General features: G+C 52.2%; 3 protein-coding genes across 18 annotated transcripts in view; 1 reads left to right on the forward strand and 2 right to left on the reverse strand.

Moving 5' to 3' along the window:
- RAB17 (RAB17, member RAS oncogene family) lies at positions 1 to 11862 on the forward strand. Of its 7 annotated transcripts, none has more exons than XM_090144508.1 (7): positions 1 to 75; positions 2613 to 2714; positions 4927 to 5086; positions 5766 to 5917; positions 6139 to 6264; positions 6470 to 6563; positions 7154 to 8352. In XM_090144508.1, the coding sequence occupies exons 3-7, from the start codon at positions 4930 to 4932 to the stop codon at positions 7435 to 7437; spliced, it is 813 nt and encodes a 270-aa protein (XP_090000634.1). In that variant the 5' UTR covers positions 1 to 75; positions 2613 to 2714; positions 4927 to 4929; the 3' UTR covers positions 7438 to 8352. The 7 variants fall into 7 exon arrangements, with proteins under 7 accessions (XP_090000634.1, XP_090000635.1, XP_090000637.1 ...); XM_090144509.1 differs by lacking the exons at positions 1 to 75; positions 7154 to 8352 and adding exons at positions 11133 to 11276; positions 11621 to 11862 and having other exon boundaries at positions 2198 to 2714; XM_090144507.1 differs by lacking the exon at positions 1 to 75 and adding an exon at positions 2200 to 2520.
- Positions 8345 to 9859, reverse strand: PRLH (prolactin releasing hormone). Of its 3 annotated transcripts, XM_090144514.1 has the most exons (3): positions 9174 to 9859; positions 8709 to 8869; positions 8345 to 8536 (listed from the first exon to the last, which is right to left on the reverse strand). In XM_090144514.1, exons 2-3 carry the CDS (start codon positions 8818 to 8820, stop codon positions 8370 to 8372), a joined length of 279 nt encoding a protein of 92 aa, XP_090000640.1. In that variant the 5' UTR covers positions 8821 to 8869; positions 9174 to 9859; the 3' UTR covers positions 8345 to 8369. The 3 variants fall into 3 exon arrangements, with proteins under 3 accessions (XP_090000640.1, XP_031460407.1, XP_090000639.1); XM_031604547.2 differs by lacking the exon at positions 9174 to 9859 and having other exon boundaries at positions 8724 to 9167; XM_090144513.1 differs by lacking the exon at positions 9174 to 9859 and having other exon boundaries at positions 8709 to 9167.
- Positions 9993 to 17004, reverse strand: part of MLPH (melanophilin) — a 19383-nt gene continuing 12371 nt past the window's right edge. For 5 of the 8 annotated variants that reach the window (XM_090144502.1, XM_031604543.2, XM_090144504.1 and 2 more), the window contains 8 exons: positions 16224 to 16415; positions 14285 to 14467; positions 13031 to 13186; positions 12836 to 12928; positions 12620 to 12682; positions 12417 to 12474; positions 11406 to 11503; positions 9993 to 11260 (listed from right to left, as the gene is read on the reverse strand). In XM_090144502.1, coding sequence (XP_090000628.1) covers positions 11234 to 11260; positions 11406 to 11503; positions 12417 to 12474; positions 12620 to 12682; positions 12836 to 12928; positions 13031 to 13186; positions 14285 to 14467; positions 16224 to 16415 — 870 coding nt within the window. In that variant the 3' untranslated portion in view covers positions 9993 to 11233. The remainder of the gene's footprint in view (positions 11261 to 11405; positions 11504 to 12416; positions 12475 to 12619; positions 12683 to 12835; positions 12929 to 13030; positions 13187 to 14284; positions 14468 to 16223; positions 16416 to 17004) is intronic. The other 3 variants (XM_031604545.2, XM_031604544.2, XM_031604542.2) reach the window with 2 other exon arrangements.

Genomic DNA, 17004 nt, shown 5'->3' on the forward strand with positions numbered 1-17004 from the left:
CAGTCAGAGTCAGGAGGAACCAGCACACACCACTGAAAAGGAGTCCTCCAGAAGCTCCCAAGACACTCCAGACAGGTCAGTGTCCTTGCACCAACTTTTACTCAGAGAAACAGGCACAGAGAGGCAACCTGCAGCAGTCAGAGCCAGAAATAAGAGATTATTGGAGTTATTCTTGCACAGTGGCTCTTAGGAGTTTTATTTCAACCTGTGCCCTACTGAAATGTCACAAGGTCCTCCAAGGAGAAAGGTTGAGAGCAGAGCAGTGCAGGAAGGTCTGCGAGTGGTTTTTGAGGTGTTCAGGTCACACGGTTGCAATATTCGATTCCTACCACTCCTGGGGCATCATTACATCAGGCAAGCATAAAACTAAAGGCAATCCCTATTTTCAAGAAAACTAGCAATGCTCAGTCTTAGCCAGGGAAGCTTATTTTGGGTATGAGCACAGTCGAGCAAGGTGCATCACAGCAGAGAAGCTTTGTGTCGGCTATTTCTTTGGAGGATCTGGAGAAAAACTGGTGATCTGGGTGCAGCTCTGGCGGCAGCCACTCATCCGTCTGTCCTGTCACTGCCTGCTGTCTGTCGGCTTCCTGGTGAGATTTAACTGAAACCATGGATGAACGATGCCCTCTAGTGGGTCTGGCTCACCGGGAGCTGGAGGAAGCCCATCCGTGATGTGCCCACCCAAGGGACGCGTCCCTGGGCTGCCTGGGAGCATCTCCACCAGCCAGTGCTTTGGGCAGGCACTGCATTTAAGTCACTGCCTTTTATCAAAGCTCTCAGCAAAAGCATCTTCCTCATCTCAGGCAGATCCTCAGGTGGGGAATGTAACTCCAAAAATCCAAATGAACATTGATGGTGTTTCCCAGGCCAATATGTATCTTGAATACATGGATATAAGCAAGTTTTGCTGGAGCCATTGGACTTATGTTTGTGATGAGAAACATCCTGCAGCATTCTCAGCTTAAGGTATCGATACCCCCTGCACCTCAGTCTTTCCCAAACCCTGGGAAAGGGTTTTGAACCCCTCTGCCGTGCCATTTTAAGCATTCACCGTTCACCTAAAGCCCTGAAAAAAGAGAACAATACCATAAGAGTGCTCGTTTCCCACCTGCTGTGGGCAAGGGACTGGAAGCCACTTCCGTGCTGAGAAAATTACAGCAGCCTCAGATGGTTTGTGATTTCCCACAGTTGTTGGGTATCTTCATCAAAGGCTTCCCAGATCCTTTCTAGCTGGGGTAGAGCTCACGGGAAGGAATCTGGGTAGGAGAGGCTCTTATGTCTTATGAAAAAGCAGCTTTGTTAATGGTGTACAGGAGCATATATGAGCCAATTTAGGGAGGACGTGTCCCCAAACAAAAGGAAATCCACTGTCATTTGGCCAGCAGGCCAACACAACTCATGCAGGCTTACAAAACTGATTCAAACCAGTGGAGGATTTCCTCCCATGTGACTTCTGTGCAGCTCTTGGCTGTCTGTAAGTGGTGTTTCAGTACAGATATGAGAAGTAATAGAACCTCAGCAGTCAGGCCTTGGAGATCACAAGACGTGCTCTTCATTGCACAACAGGGATAAGTGTTTTTAATCTGGCTTTTAGAATCATAGATTCACAGAATCTATCTGAGTTGGAAAGGACCCTTAAAGGCCATCTGGTCCAACTGCCCTGAAGTGAACAGGAACACCTACGGCTCCATCAGATGCTCAGAGCCCTGTCTAGTCTGACCTTGGGTATCTGCAGGGATGGGGCATCCACTGCCTCTCTGGGCAACCTGTGCCAGTGCTTCACTACCCTCACTGTAAAAAGCTTTTTCCTTATATCCAATCTAAATCTCTCCTCTTTTATTTTGAAAACATTTCCCCTCGTCCTTTCCCTTTAGGACTCTTCCTTTCTCCCTGCTCCCTGACACCATTAGGACTAGGCTCTGTTGCACTCCCAGAAAGCTTTAGGAGCTGCTGCTGCTTGAAGGAAAGGTATTAAATATCATGAGGCTAGTGCTAGAAATACAAAAGCTATCTTCATTTAGGTTGTTAATGATCTGCAGATCTCCCTGTTCTTGCCCCTGATGGCACATTGTGCTTCTTCCCCGTTAAGATTTGAACCAGAACTTCCTACAAAGCATCCAGCCCAGCCACCTGTGGTAACTATAGCTATTAGTTTAATTAAAAAGCAGGAGAAGCCCAAGTGCTCAGGTGTTTTGCTCTCTTTGTCTGCCCCTTGCTGGCTTGTCTGCTGAAGCCCTTTGCAGAAGAAGTGGGTGTGCTGCTTCCCACCAGCTCCTGAAAAACAATTCGCTTTGGCAGCCCCGGGTCCAAGTTATCAGAACCTACATCCTGGCATGAGACCAAAGGAAGCCTAACCCACGTCAGCAGAAACTGCTGTGCCATAACAGCCTACTCCAGCCTGCCCTGTACCCAGCCCTCAGTCTCTGCTGCAGGATGCCATGGAATAGCCACGGAGCTGAGTGACAGTGCGGAGGGCAGGGTTTACGTCCCAGCCTCTCCCTACCAGCAGGAGGGTTTAAGGTTCACCAGTTTCTGCTCACCTCTCAACTTTGGCACCACTCTCCGGGAGCTGCCAGCTTGCCTGCCTGAGTTTCACTTTTCTTTTCCTGCAGCGAGGAGGCAGACAGGGAGGTCGGACGAGGCTGTTCTCATCTGTTGAGGCCATTCCCATCCTCTGCGACCCCTGTGTAGGAAGAAAGCAAGGCTGCATACAGGTAACTCTTTCCTCTGCTTTGTATGGCTGCACCTGCCTCCTCCCAGCCACCTGTCCCCCCAAACCCATGGGATTTGCCTTCCAACCAAAAAGCAGCCCTTGATCATGGCTGTAAAGGCAGCCCACTCTCTGAATCCCCAGCCAGAGCGGGGGTCTCCACTTGCTGCTGGCTTATTTCTGTCCATCTGGGTGATTAACGACCTCAGCTCAGAGGAGATTGCGATGAGAAATCAGCACTATGTCACTCCAGTGGTGTTTGCACACGGAAGTGTTTGTGCAGCTCAGGTTTTTGTGTCTCCTGGTAAACTTTGCTTAAGAGTGCTTGTACACCAAGTGACTGCCACTGAGCTGAATGTCAGCAGCAGGAAAGTGGGGATGCAATGTGCTAGCACCAACTAGCAAAAAGACAAATGCAAAAAGGGCAAAAAGACCTCATGGCCCAAACTTGTGGGGCTGGGCACTGCAGAATTACAGTACTTGGGCAGAACCACACTCACAGAATTGTTGGAGTTGGAAGGGACCTCTAAAGGCCATTCAGTTCAACTCCCCAGCAATGAACAGGGACAGCTACAGCTCCATCAGGTGCTCAGATCCCTGAGCCCAGCCCAACCTGTAATACTGGGGTCCTGCTTTTTCTAAGGAGCTTCTACATCTCTACAGAAGGTCAGCAAGCATCTCGCATGGTTTTCGTGTCTTTTGGTTTAGAGCTTCTGGTTTGGAGAGACTCAGCTATATGTGGTGCTGTGTGGGGCCAAGGGTTGGAGATCCTTATGGGGCATTTCCAACTCGGGATATTCTGATTTATGATTCTATCTGTTTTGCTTTCTTGCCACTCTCCTCACATGAAAAGGGAGATGCACCCCCTGCACCCTCTCAACACAAAAAAGAAATTGTTTGGCAAAGCTTCCCATCCTTAATAGCTGTTTGCTTGTAGGAGAAGTTTGAAAGGAAATTTTCCTGCAATTGCAGTAATTGTTGAGTGAGTTTTATTCAACTATCAATGCAATCTTCTAGGGTTAAATTGAGATAGCTTTCGGGGGCATTTTAAGAGACAGCAGCATGAAATAATGAGAAACAGAGTTCATAACACAGATGAAATTCATGCAGCTTCTAGTGAAGACAGCCTGCGTTGATTATGGGGTCAAACAGGTGAGGCACAGAGAAAAATTAAAGGCCTGAAGCCTGCCAGATTGCAGGGGAGAGACTGAAATGAAGGGACAGGCAGCATGCAGAAACAAGGGGCTTTTGTAAGAGGAGGGAGACATGGGGGGCTGGGAGAAGGGCGTGGGGTGTGAACCCACTGCTCAGGGCTGCACTAGGGGAGGGTTAGATTGGACAATGGGAAGAATCTCTTCACAGAGGGGGTGGTCAGGGATTGGAAGGGGCTGCCTGTGCAGAGTGCAACACAGACCTGCAAGTAGTTATCCAAGGGTCAGGCTTGAGGCCACCACTGTTATTTTGGTCTCGACCCACATGATAGAGACACGCTGGGTGGTGCAATTGTCATGAGGCTTCTCCAGCTTTGATGCCCCAAGTTGCTTAACTCTTGTTAAGAATGGTGTTTGTAATGCAGCCAGAGGCAGAAACCCAGCTCTTCCCAGCTAGGAGCACATGCAGATCCTTGACCATATCTCAGAAGGTATGAAATCCCTCCAGAGCAAGTCAACATTTCTGTTCACCCTCATAGCAATGCACTGACTTGACGTGCTGCTGCCACAAAGCCCTGGCAACTCACACTCAGCCCCTGGCAAGCTGGGAGTTTGCCTCCATCTCTGAACTCACATCCAGCCTGAGTTAGATTATCCCAGTGTCACTTTTAACCCAATCCCTCAATGAGTGCACAATATCAGTGTAAGATATCCCAAGAAGGGTGCTCAGGAGCAAGGCACATTCTTAATTTATGTTTCTCTGTCATCAGCTCTCCCCAGCATGTCCTTAAAGAACATTTCTGCATCTTCAAGGAGATGCATGCAATCAAATCTCCTTGTCCACATGCAAGCATGCCTCTTGCATCAGATTTCTTCTTAAAGATTTCCACTCTCTGATCACAGCTGATATAATCCAAGACAATGGCAGATACTTTGGGCTATTATATTAAATTCAGCCTATTTTGAAGCCAAACCACGCTCACCCCACTGCCACTGGTAGCGAGTTCATGCTGGTGGACCTGGGATCACTGCTGACACATTCTGATGGAGTTGATTTCCTTGCAGGACATGGAGCAGACAGTGGTCCCAGGCAGCTCCCTGGGGGATAACCGTCCCACCTACATCTACAAGATGGTCCTGCTGGGAAGCACATCAGTGGGAAAGTCAAGCCTTGCCTACAGATACGTGAAAAATGAATTCAAGGAGTCGCTGCCTACTGTAGGATGTGAGTGAGCTGCTTCAATCCATTTCCTTCTGCCTTGTGCTGTGAGCAAAGCCACATCCAAACCACAGAGGATCGATTTACTTCTGCTTGTTGGAGGCAGCTTAGCAGCAAAATAAGGGAACCTGGGTTCCAAATCATACAGTCCCATCTGCCTTTTGCATGTTTGCTCCCTTACCTGTTCAGACACCTCAGAAGTGTCTCCTCAAGGTTCTTTGCCCAGGTGTGGGTCAGGAGCACACTGGGGCAAACCTCTTCCCCACCATCCTGCTCTGCCCAGCCATGCTGAGCCACCCCAGGCAGGGCATACATCAAAACTTGTGTGTCTACCCAAAGCTGCCAAAAAGAAGGGCCACCAGCCCTGCTTGGTGACATGCTGTCTCTTCAAGTGTTGCCCATCACCAGTACATGGCCATGCTGTGAAACTCTTCAGGTTCAAATAGCCCTATTAGAAATTGCTGGGATCTCCTACCCTACTGTCATTCACAGCAGCTGTGACAGCAGTGGGCAATCAAGACAGACATCTCCATGTCAAACTCCACACAGCACCATGTGAGCTGATTGGCTCAGGGTGCTTTTGAGAAACCCATCCAGCTTTGTGCATTGCAGCATTGTCACTACTCCTCAAAGGGGCTTTGATCCTACAGCAGCAGACCAGAGCTCTCCACCACATATCTTGCAGGCTCCTTCTTCACACAGACAATCCAACTAGAGACAGCCACCATCAAACTGGAGATCTGGGACACGGCTGGCCAGGAGAAGTACCACAGTGTCTGCCACCTCTACTACCGTGGTGCCCACGCTGCACTCCTAGTTTATGACCTCACTAACAAGGTGAGATGGTGGATGCACATCCTGTCCAAGTCAAAACACTGCTATGTGGCAGTGGAGCTGATGGGAGAAGCATCCGGATATATCCCTGATAGAGCAGAAAGGATCACAAACCCTAAGCAGATAAATGTCCCACTGGGATGCGTCAGCAACCACAGAGCCCAGGGGTTCCTATCAAAGCTTTCCTGTATCTGAATCATGAGTGGCTGTCCCTTTCTCCCCAGGAAACACTCAACAGAGCGAAGCAGTGGCTGATGGAACTGGAGAAGGAGTTCCTTCCTGATGAAATTGTCATTGCTTTGGTGGGCAACAAGACAGACCTGGCTGATGAACGGGAGGTTGCGGCTGAGGTGAGCACACATCATGTCCCCACTGCAAGCATTAAGACACATCTTAGCAGAGCCTTTTCTTCCCAAGTGGAGACCCTCCACCTGCTCTGCCAGGTGGTCTCCCCATTGCTGGGTGGCATGCAGGAGCCCTGCCTTGTCCCCATGGGTCCCCAGGGCCACACTGTCCCTTGGCACAGGGGAAACAATACTGCTTTTCTCCTCCTAGGATGGGGAAGAGTTTGCAAGGAGCAGAAGCCTGCTCTTCATGGAGACGTCTGCAAAATCCAACCACCAAGTAAACGACATCTTTGTGGCCGTAGGTAAGGTGTGGGGTGGCTCCAGGTGAGAACCAAAGCAGGGGAACCGTGGGTCCTGGCTCCCCCAAACCTCCTGTGCAACATGGGGCACAGCAGAGCTGCTCTGTCCCCAGTCTGATGCCACGTTATCACACTGGGAACCAGTGTGAGTGTTCTGTTTACCTCTTGCTATAAGAAGAATATTTGGAGAATACAATGGGCTCTTCTTGCCTATGCTTCCAGGCTACAGATGCCTTCTCCCCAAAGCCCAGCTTGCCAGCAAGGGCCACTTTGCAGCTTATGTCCCTCCTGCTAGGCTGGAGGAGGCAGTAGCTGTGGTGACACAGCACCACATGACCTAGGACAGACAGCTCCATGCCAAGATGCAGCATGAGAGGTGGAGAGATCAAAGCCAGTATGTTTTTTGGGTTTAGTACCTGACCTGGGCGTACATACCTGACCTGACCTGTGGCCCCATCACATCTGTCCTCCAAGTGACATCACCATGCTGGCTAGAAGTTTCTGGGAAGTACCTACATGGCACCAGTAGGGTGGGACAGTGCAGCAGGTGCATCCCAACATGCATTGGCTGACCCCATGCCCTGGCAAGACAGGTGATGCTCTGTGGCTTTGTGCTCCCCGTCAGCCCGAGAGCTCCTGCGGCGTGAAGGTGAGAAGGCAGCTGTCCCATCCACGAGTGGAAGGCAGCGTTTGGACCTGCAGGCAAGCGGGACGAGGAGGGGGTGCTGCCGTGTCTGAGGGGCCACGGGCTCCCACAGGATGTGGAACTGGACCTTGTGCTATTGGCATTGGTGGCCAAGGGGTGACAGACAACACAGCAGATATAGCTGACAGCCAATGTGGAGCAATGATCCTTCTGCCCATTTTCTGCCAGTGAATGCATGGAGTGCATGCAGACCCTCAACAGGGTCCCATGATGATGTTCTCCCAGAGGGGAGTGGGGATGTCCCCTGCCAAGAAGCAGCCCGGCTGGGGACATTCCCCTGCCCCAGCCATGCGTCAGCTCCCCCAGACTCAAGAGAGTTTGGCTTGTGGAGCACATCCCAACAACTTCAAGAGTTGACTGCCAATAAAGAGCAGCTCATCTTAGCCACATCCTTTTCTCTGCCCTGGGTGCCGATATACAGGAGGTCTGGAGATGGTGAGGACCAGAGTGTGGCAGCGTAGCCCCCATCAGCCACTCCAGTTGTCAGGAAGAGTTCTGGTTCCTATGGCCAGGAATCTCTCCCCTCTTGCCCCCCATACACCACCACCCTCTGCAACACCTGCCCAGCACTGAGACATGTGGGATGGGGGAATCCTTCCCAGCTTCTTCCTCCTCCTGCCTAAATCCCCCCTGTTAATTGGGCAGCTAATATGATAGCAGCTAATTGCCACTTGCCTCATCCCTCCCAGATTAACCCTTCCTTCTCTAGGCAGTTCTGATCCCTGCTGTCCATCCTTAGCTTGCATTCAGGATCCACATCATCCTCACTCCAAACTGGGGAATGGGTAAAGCAATTGAGACTTGTGAGTGGGGTGTCACAGGGTGAGTGATGGCCTCTGACCCATGCCATGAAAACAGGGCTCTGTGGTGATGTGGGGGGCTTGGTGCTGTCAGGGTTGCTGACACTCTGTGGGGATCCCATAGGATTCTCTTGTAGAAAGAGAGGAGAGCCCCAGAGCTTAATTTTAGGTGATACCACCATCGTTAGGTCTCATGCCCTGTCCCACCCCAACCCCCCCAAGCACTGGATTTTGGAGTAGAGACTCAGGGCCAGGTAGGAGGAGAGGAAAAAGGGCTTTTATTGGTGTTCCCCCATCTTCAATTCAGGCACTTCGCTGCTCCCGCGGGGGCTGGGTGTGCGGGGGGATGCAGGCAGGATGCAGGACAGCCCCCCTGGGTTGGGCACTTTCCCCCAGTGCTCGCCGTCGCCCGAATCGCCCCACGGGCCTGATGCCACGGCCGGTGTACCAGGAGGGGTCGATGTCTGGGTCTGCAAAAAGAAAGGCGAGGAACAGTTATGGCTGTGAGGCACAGCACGTGGGGAAGAAAGAAAGGGACCCAGGGGAGAGAGAGGAGTGCTCGGGGCTGCCTGCTGGGCTGCTGCAAAGCAACGCTGCTCCAACCTATGGGGGGACCAGGGAAGGTCCTGGGGGTTCCCTTACTCCTGCTCTCCTTACTCCTGATTTCCATGGAGCGCTCACGGAGGCGGCCGGCAGCGGGCAGAGCCATGCAGGTGAGCAGCAAGCACAGCAGGCAGGTGGCCCCTAGCTTCATCCCCGAGGCTTTCCCACGACAGCGGCTCGGCAACGGCGACAATCCCAACCTGCGGGCACACATACAGGGCAGTCGCGTTCTGAGGGTGTCACGAAACCGGCGGCTTCCCTTGGCTAGACCCTGATCGGGTTGGTAGGGAAGTGATGGAGAAAGCGCGTCCCCGCCGTGGGAACGCCATCGGGGAACGCCATCCCCATCCGGATCCCATCGCAGCATCCCCGGACCGGCGGCAGCCTCACTCCCAAGAGGTGGGAGGAGGTGAAGTTTGCAGCAACCCCACCTGCAGTCGAAGCCGTCGGCTCGGGGAAGCAGCCGTGAGAGCTCACGCCGCGCTCCCTTCGCCCCCCGCTTACCTCGGTCCCGCAGCGCCCGGTGCCGTCCCGCGGAGCCCAGCACTCTCCCTCTGCGCCCCGGGGCGCCGCTCGCCGCTTTTATGCCCGGTTCCGTGCTGATGTCAGAAACGAGCCCCGGCGGGGACAGAGCCGAGACATCTCCCCTCCCCGCCGCCCCCCGCGCTCGCTCTCGTCAAATCAGGAAAGGGATTTTCGTGAATCATAGAGGGCCATAATTTTATCTCCAGCCGACCGAGGCACATCGCTCGGGAGCGTTCTGATCTCCGTCCTCGACGTGACGCTGTTCGGGACGAGGGGAAGAATTCCACCCGTGCTGGGGGCGGGAGGCGTTGGGAGAGATGCAGTCCCTGCCCGGACGAGCGGGCGTACGGCCACCTCCAAGCATCCCCTGCTCCGTGGGGCTGGAGCAGCAGCTGGGTACCCTTAACCGTGCTCACCCCGAGCAGTGCTGCATTGCTTCTCGTGCTGCCCTCCAGCGAGGGGGCACAGCTGGGACAGCCGACCCCATATGGCCAAAAGGGCGTCCCGTGCAAGGGGCTGCGTGGGGGCAGGGTTTAACCACAGCACCTGGGCAAAGGGGAGGGCAGGGAGACAAAGCATCCTTAGCTGCAGCATGTTGAAGGAAGACAATGTGAAATAAACCTATGGGTTCTGGACCCTATGTTGGCTTTATTGTGTGATGTAGTGTACATATATAACCTCTACGCAGACCAGCAAATATTAATGTGGATAACTACAACCTGAACAATGCTTTATTTGTACGCTGCTGAGACTCACTGGGAGGGCTTCAGAGGGTCAAGAGTCTGCCTGACCACCTGAAAGGACTTGGCTTACTGATGAAACCGGGTACAGCAAGAGGTGTGTGGGGTGAGTGCTGAACCATGGCCCCAGAGCAAACCCACAGCATTGCCCAAGAGCTCAATGGAGCTGTGCAGGGATTTGTGCTCACCAGCTGCAAACCAGCATGGTTTAGAGCCCCCATGGGTACTCCAGGAGGGTGGACATGTGTGTGTGTACCATCAACTGCTTGCAAGCTGAGGAGAGAGAAAGCAGTTGCTCTGCAACGAATGTGGCTCTTTCCCCATTTGAACTTTAGGCCACAAGGATTTCACTTTAAAAAATGAAAACTGGTTTTGTTCCATCCATGGTAGGTAGGTTTCCAGCCTCCAGCCTCACACACCTGCTCGAGGATGACTGCAGGAAATGCCTAGATAGTGAGTTCTCTGCTACGACTGAAGCTAAACCTTACAAATTCATACTGGGGTCAAGGCAGATACTGAGCTGAAGTTTTTAACAAAAATCTCCCCCCCCAGTCTCCAGTTAGTGGAAGCAGAAGGTGGAGGAAAACAGGGTGAGTGGGAGGGTGCTAGCAGTGCTGTTGCTGCCTTCTAGGAGCTCAGGGCCAGTGCAGCCTCTAGGGAACACAGGCACACCTCCAGGGGATCTCTCTGCAGACTGGGGAGAGCTTGGGGCTGGGTTCCTTCTGAGCCTGCTGATGGAACCTTGCAGGGAAAGAAGGCACTTTTGGTCAGATTGACCCCAAGCCCTCTCTTCCCACTGGTCCTGTGAAAGCTGTTGCCTCTTCCCACAAGCCTCACCTCACTCCTGCCCCCACATTAGCCCAGCTGCTTCAGGCAAGAAGCCTCAGCATGTACCTACTGGGTTTAGTGCAAAGAGTCATTGGCCAAGAGCTTGCTGGGAGCAATGCAGTGCAGCTCCCACGCAGGGAAAGGAAGCGATGCCCCACAGATGAGGCAGGACCAGTGCTGGGCTGCACATCTGGCCCTGGGACACTGTGCTTTACCATAGGGACCCTTCCTCCGGCACCACCACCAGTGGTTCCCACAGTGTCCCTAGTGGAAGGGACAAGGAGAGCAGCATCCTGCCCAAACAGATGTGGTCCTCATGATTATCCAGCCATATGTCTGCACTCCAGCAACTTGCTCCTCTCTCTTCCAGCTTCCAGGGGGATGTGGCCACGGGAGAAGGAAGGGCAAGCACTGGGGGAAGGCTGTGTGCCGAGGTCCTGCACTGTCACTGAAATGCAGTGGTGGGTGTCTTCAGGACAAGTGGGTCATCACTGGCTTCTGCGAGGCATGAGAGGTAAGGTATCAGCACTGCTGTCCCCTGCCCCATGTGACATGGACAGCATATTCCCTGTCCCTCCTGGGGCTCTGTGGGTTGGAGGGGAGCACTGGAGGATGGGGTACCACTGCCAGCCCGGCCACGTACCGCAAAGAGACGCTCCACTCTCCTGTTCTTCCCATTGGGGTTCCTCTGCGTCAGCGAGCCGCGGTAAACCGAGTTGCGGTCAAAGGAGTCATCGAAGCCTGTAATGGAAGAAGAGGCATGAAGTGAGGCTGGGTAGTGCTCCAGCTCATGCAGAGGGGATTAGGCTTGCCCAGTGACGTCTGGCTTGATGGAGCATCCCTCTATCTTCTTTGCAGGACTGACGTGTCCTCGAGGCTGCCTTTATCCACCTGCCCTTTGCCATAGGAGAGTGGATGACTGAGGGGACCTTTCCACCTACCAGCCTCCGCCTGGGAAGCAGAGCTTTTAATTGTCTGCTCACATGGGGAAACGCAATTCCTTCTTTGCATTAAGTGATCTTTCCCCTCCTTTCCTCCACTCATCTTCTATTTGGCATTATCTGGAAGGAGAACCATTCCTTCTGCCTGTAAGCGCACAAGGCAAGATAATGGAAATAGAAAAGTCATTTCCTAATGGCATTTGCTGATATCTGTCAGGACGAAACTTTTCCTGTGACTGCCCTCTGCCACATGGGCTGCTGGGCTGAGTTTCAGGTCACAGCCTACCTTGAAGCACTTCCAAGCTGCCATTTTCCATGGCTTGGCTCTCAACCTCCCAGTGGGACCAGTGGCAGAGATGGGCAAATAGCAGGGCAAAGGATACTCTCCCCAGGGGAATCAGTGAGAAGTGGCTAAGGAATGAAGCTTAGATAGGGTGTTGAGGGCTAGTTTTGAAGGCAGAGCAATGGCCCTTGGGGCAGGCGGTTGTCTGCCATCAAGACCCATATGGCAGCCACCTCATCCTGTCCCCAGCACTGACCCTGATCCTCCACCACAGATGAGGTCTCCTCTGTGGCTGTGCTGGCAGGACACAAGCACAGGGAACAGAATTCCAAAAAGGGAGAAAAGTAGGGAGAGAGAGAGAGAGAGAGAGAGAGATGACCGAGCATCTCATGAGCTGAGGTCATCCCACAGACAGAGCCACAGTTCTTACCAGTGATTTCAAAGGGACTGTTGAACCTCCTCCTAAGGACCTGAGGCCCAGATATTGCCTGCAAGAGAGGGAAAGCAGTCTGTGGTGGGTGGGAGGACACAGGTGCCTCCAGAGGATACCCTGCTGCCCTTGCTGAGCATTCAAACCCACATCCTGGAACATGGGATTAAGGCTTATTAAACACATGCTAAACACACACCCACCTTAACATCATCCAAAGGCTCCCCTGGACTGCTGGTGGGGTTGGGGGAGCAGAGGTGGAAGGCCTGCAGACAGAGAAGGAGCACAGGTCTCTGGGTTTGCTTCACCCCAAAGCAGCCCCCCATCTCATCCTCAGTGAGGCTCAGAGCAGCTGGGAAGGAGCTGGGAGCAGCCAGGCAGCCATCCCTGTGCTCACATCCCCTCTCCTCCCTGCTCACCTGCCCATTCGATTTCTTCCTTGCCTTTTCCACCGGCTTCACCGTCAGCCCCGCAGCAGACAGAGCCGCGATTCGAGATTCGATATCCGATATCTTCAAAGGGAGGGAAACAAAACAGGTGGGCAGCGCGTGGAAGACTCCCAACCAGCTTTGTTAGCTGGGCTGGAGGTGAAGTAGCTCCTAATGAGCCCTTACCTCGCTCTCTGCCTGCTGTACCTGTGCAGCTGCCGAAGCCACTTTGTCCTCCAGCTCCGACAGCTCTGAGTCTGTTGTGCCGCAGTGCCGAGCCCCTTCCTCGAGCTCTGACAGGGTTGCCTCCAGCTGATAGGCCTTCCCAGCAGCCAGGTAGACCTGGAATAAAAATAAAATAATAATAAAAAAGAATAGATCACACCATTAAGCTTCCTGCTTGCTCTTCCCCTTCGTGTGACCACAGCCCCTGCTGCTCTTCTCCTGCCCTGCAGCCCTGGCAGCACCGCTCAGTTCTGGCAGAGCTCTTCGTCTCTGTGTGTCCCATTGGCAGCAAGCTGGGAAGATGTGTTCCTCAAGTACTGTTACCACCCCTTGGCTACTACTCAGATGCAAGACCAAGCAAAGCAATTCAGTAGAAGTTAGATTGTCTATAGAATAACATCAGAAGGCCACAGTTTTGCTGAACGATCCCAAAATCTCAGTACTGCTAATGCATGGCCAGCTTCTCCAGCCCTCTCTGCTGGCATGCTGAGCACCCAGATGTCTCATGTCCTATAGGTCCCCACTGACCCCATTGCAAACCCTGAGGCAGCGTGTCCATAACCAAGTGCAATCATTCAGTCTATGAGTCACAAGGGCACCGTTTGCTGCCGGGCCATTAAACATCATTAAGCATCCTCAAGGCAGGTGGCATCCCTTAGAGTGTAGCCAGTGGGACGTGACTCACCAGGGACCCGAGGGAACGGTGGGATGAGCACATGGCTCCCACAGCTATGAGCAGGAAAAGCAGGGAACTCAAAGTTGGCTCTTGCACCAGTCAGCCCTCCAAAGGAAGGAGCGTGGCTCACTTGGACAGCAGGAGGGGCTCAGCATCATGGGATGGGACAGTGGGGATGTCAGAAGACACGGGTGGTAGAGCACAGATGTGATTCCCAAGCTCAGATCTCCAGCTACAGCACTTAGCTAGGAGGACCTTTGTGTCTATGAACTATGAATAACCTACTGTTTGAAGCATATAAAAAAAACCATGTGTCAACCCTCAGTTAATCCTTATGAGGCAAACAGAACTCTTTCCTTCCCCTAAACTCTACCCTGAGCCTCACAACGTGCAGCTGGGAGGGTTGCATCCTTCTACATATATGCTTGCGGTGCCCATCCTTTGACCTCCAGAAAGCCTGCTAACAAGAAGCTTGGGGGGTCCACTGCACTCCCACCCCCAATTCCCTCCCTGCTCACGGAGGCTCTGGGGAACCTTACATTTTCCTCAAGCTCACGGTATGCTTCAGCCGCCTCTTTCCCATCCTCCATGCTGAGATGCAGGGCACAGCCACTACTGCCCCAGCTCTGTCCTTGCAGTGACTCAGAGGCAGCTCTCTCCGTGGCATTTATGGCTCTCAATGCTTTGGCCGTGATTTCACTCAAAGCCTGAGCTGAGGACCTCTGTGAATGCCCAGTCAAAGTGCAGGAAGGGTTGAGAAACAAACAAGAAAAAGGATTTCATTATTTTAACGTGTGCTTGTAGTGTACAACTCAGTGCAAGTAGGCATGGAGGGGCATCAGGCTTATAGCAGCCAGTGGAAGATGGAGAAGGGATAATGAAGGGGCTTAAGGGCTCTTTAGTGGGGCTGAAAATGTGGCTGCCCAGGGAGTGGTGGGGGTCACCATCCCTGGAGGTGTTCCAGAGCCATGGAGATGTGGCACTGAGGGACGTGGTCAGTGGGCATGGCAGGGTGGGTTGGGGTTGGTCATCTTAGAGATCTTTTCCAACCTGAATATTCAATGATTCTCTTACCCTTTCTCCTGCCACGTTGGCCCGTTGCGATGCTGCACTGGAAAAGTGTGTAAGTATTGCACTGCCCCATTGCCAGAACCTAGGGCTGATATCTTTACCTCCCACACCTCAAGGAGCACTGACAGTTGTGATGCCTTTAAGTGCTCCCTGCGTTAGCCCTTTTGCTAGGCAAGTCATAAAGCACACGTATAAACAGACCCAAGAAACTCATCATCCCTCTCTCAGCTGATAATTCCCTAGAAACCAAGGAGATTGGGGTGATATGTGCACTGGAGACAAAGACAAACAGTTTTGTTTACCACTGCACGTATTTCCAGGCAAGCCACTCTGCAAAGAACCAGCTAACTCAGCCCAGCTGACACTTTTATCACTTTATGGTGCCCTCATGGTACAGCAGTGTTTCACGTTTCACACCACAAACGTTGCTTTTATCTGAGTGCTCCTCCATTAGAAACCTTTTTTCCTGACTGGATGGGACTTGCATAGAAACCAACTGAAGATTACGTGAATTCCAGATCCAGGTCTGGATTTGGTCATGGAGATGCTGCTGGGTTTCATTAGGCTTTGTGCTCCCCGCTTCTGGATGTGCTCTGAACTCAGTTCTGATAAATGCAGCTCACTTATGTCAGAATGTCACTGGGTTTTCTCATGAGACATCTTTCAAACAAACCACGAGGCAGGTTGCTGTAAAAATAGGCACTGACACAGCCTTTAACCCAAACTCCTCCACCTGCACGTCACTGCAGTCACCTCTCACTCAGTATTATGGTATTTGTTGCCTTTGCTCTGAGTGTCATTGCAATGCAGAAGGCTGGATGTCTCTCTCAGCTTGGGAGCTGAACTGTGTAACCCCCCTGTGTTACCTGCCTGACCTTCACCTCTTTGTTTTGTGCTTATGGCCCTATTGGGGAATATGTGGGGGAAAAATGGGACTGCTGGTAGGTCTGGAAGAGACATTTCAAGATGCAGCAGGCAGCTGCCAAGGGCTGCCAATCCCAAATCATCACTGAGCTCTTCTCTTCCCAACAGGACCCTCTCCTCCATAGCATCCCTGTAATGGAATCCAGGCCCTGAAATAAGTGTGTAATACTCTACTGCATGGATGTGGATATGTTGCATCCCTTCCCACGACGGGCAGTAGTCTTTCAGACCTCTAAGAGAATTTATTTTCAACTCTTTGATCAGTCTAAGAGAGCCTACAAGTCTTCCTGAGGCGAAAGGTCTAGATCCAATACCCTGGGACTTTCCTATCCTGAGAGCTGGACTTGATCTGTGCGGGTCATCCTTTCCACTTTAGGATGCTCTACAGACAGCAGATCCAGACAAGCCACAGCTCTGGAGGCATCAAGCTGATGTGAGACAGAACAAGAGACCAGTCATGGTGCAAGTGAGGACACAGATTACCTTTCGAGCTTCACTGGCCATGTCATCACTTGAGGAGCTCATCTCAGGTCTCTTCACTCCCTTCCTCTCTTCACGCTCCTCTTCTTCAGAAGAGACTTCTCTGTCGCTGATGTTGCTGGTGAACTCCTCCAGCTTCCTCTTCAACTCCTCCTCCTCAACATCAGGATCAAGCTGGGACTCTGCGGCCGGAGACTGAAACAATAGAAGAAGTGAGTTGTTCATGCAGAATTTGATTTTTCCCATGGAAAATTGGAACAAAACATGAGGGATTAGGGACCAAAAACCACCACATTTTCATTTGTAGCCATGGTATGGCTGGCAGCTCCAAGGGCATAAATCCCCACCACCCAAAGGCAGTGCACCAGGCTGCAAGGAGAACCCCCACTCCCTCAGCTGTGCTGAATCAGAGCCTCTCAATACTGATTTGTGATGAGAAAACACTCAGATTTACCAACAGGAACAGCAAATAGCTGTCCCCATTACAAATTTTGGGAAGAATAAGACTGTTTCTCCCCCATGCCTGAGGGACTGCTCTGTAATTATTACTATCCATCCTACTGAGTCATTAGCAGCCAGAGCACCTCATTGCAATGGGTTCACATGAAGGAAAAGTACACAGCCTAAAATTAGAGACCCAAAAATCAATGTCAAGCGACCTATGCATTCACAGATTCTGCAGCCTCACCCAACTTTAACTTAATTTAGCTGTTTCCTTCAGAGTCTAATGGCATAGCAAGACAAGAGCAGCCCAGAAGAGATACAGAAGTCCTTCTTGACTCAG

Source organism: Phasianus colchicus, chromosome 7 (assembly GCF_987193195.1).
Source record: "Phasianus colchicus chromosome 7, bPhaCol1.hap1.1, whole genome shotgun sequence".
Lineage (NCBI taxonomy): Eukaryota > Metazoa > Chordata > Aves > Galliformes > Phasianidae > Phasianus > Phasianus colchicus.

Coding starts and splice junctions, on each gene's coding strand:
- PRLH (XM_090144513.1), bottom strand. CDS start 9,036: ATGCTGCGATGGGATCCGGATGGGGATGGCGTTCCCCGATGGCGTTCC. Junction 8,537..8,708: donor CAGGAGTAAGGAGAGCAGGA/GTAAGGGAACCC, acceptor TTCTTTTTGCAG/ACCCAGACATCGACCCCTCC.
- RAB17 (XM_090144508.1), top strand. CDS start 4,930: ATGGAGCAGACAGTGGTCCCAGGCAGCTCCCTGGGGGATAACCGTCCC. Junction 5,087..5,765: donor GTCGCTGCCTACTGTAGGAT/GTGAGTGAGCTG, acceptor CATATCTTGCAG/GCTCCTTCTTCACACAGACA. Junction 5,918..6,138: donor TTTATGACCTCACTAACAAG/GTGAGATGGTGG, acceptor CTTTCTCCCCAG/GAAACACTCAACAGAGCGAA.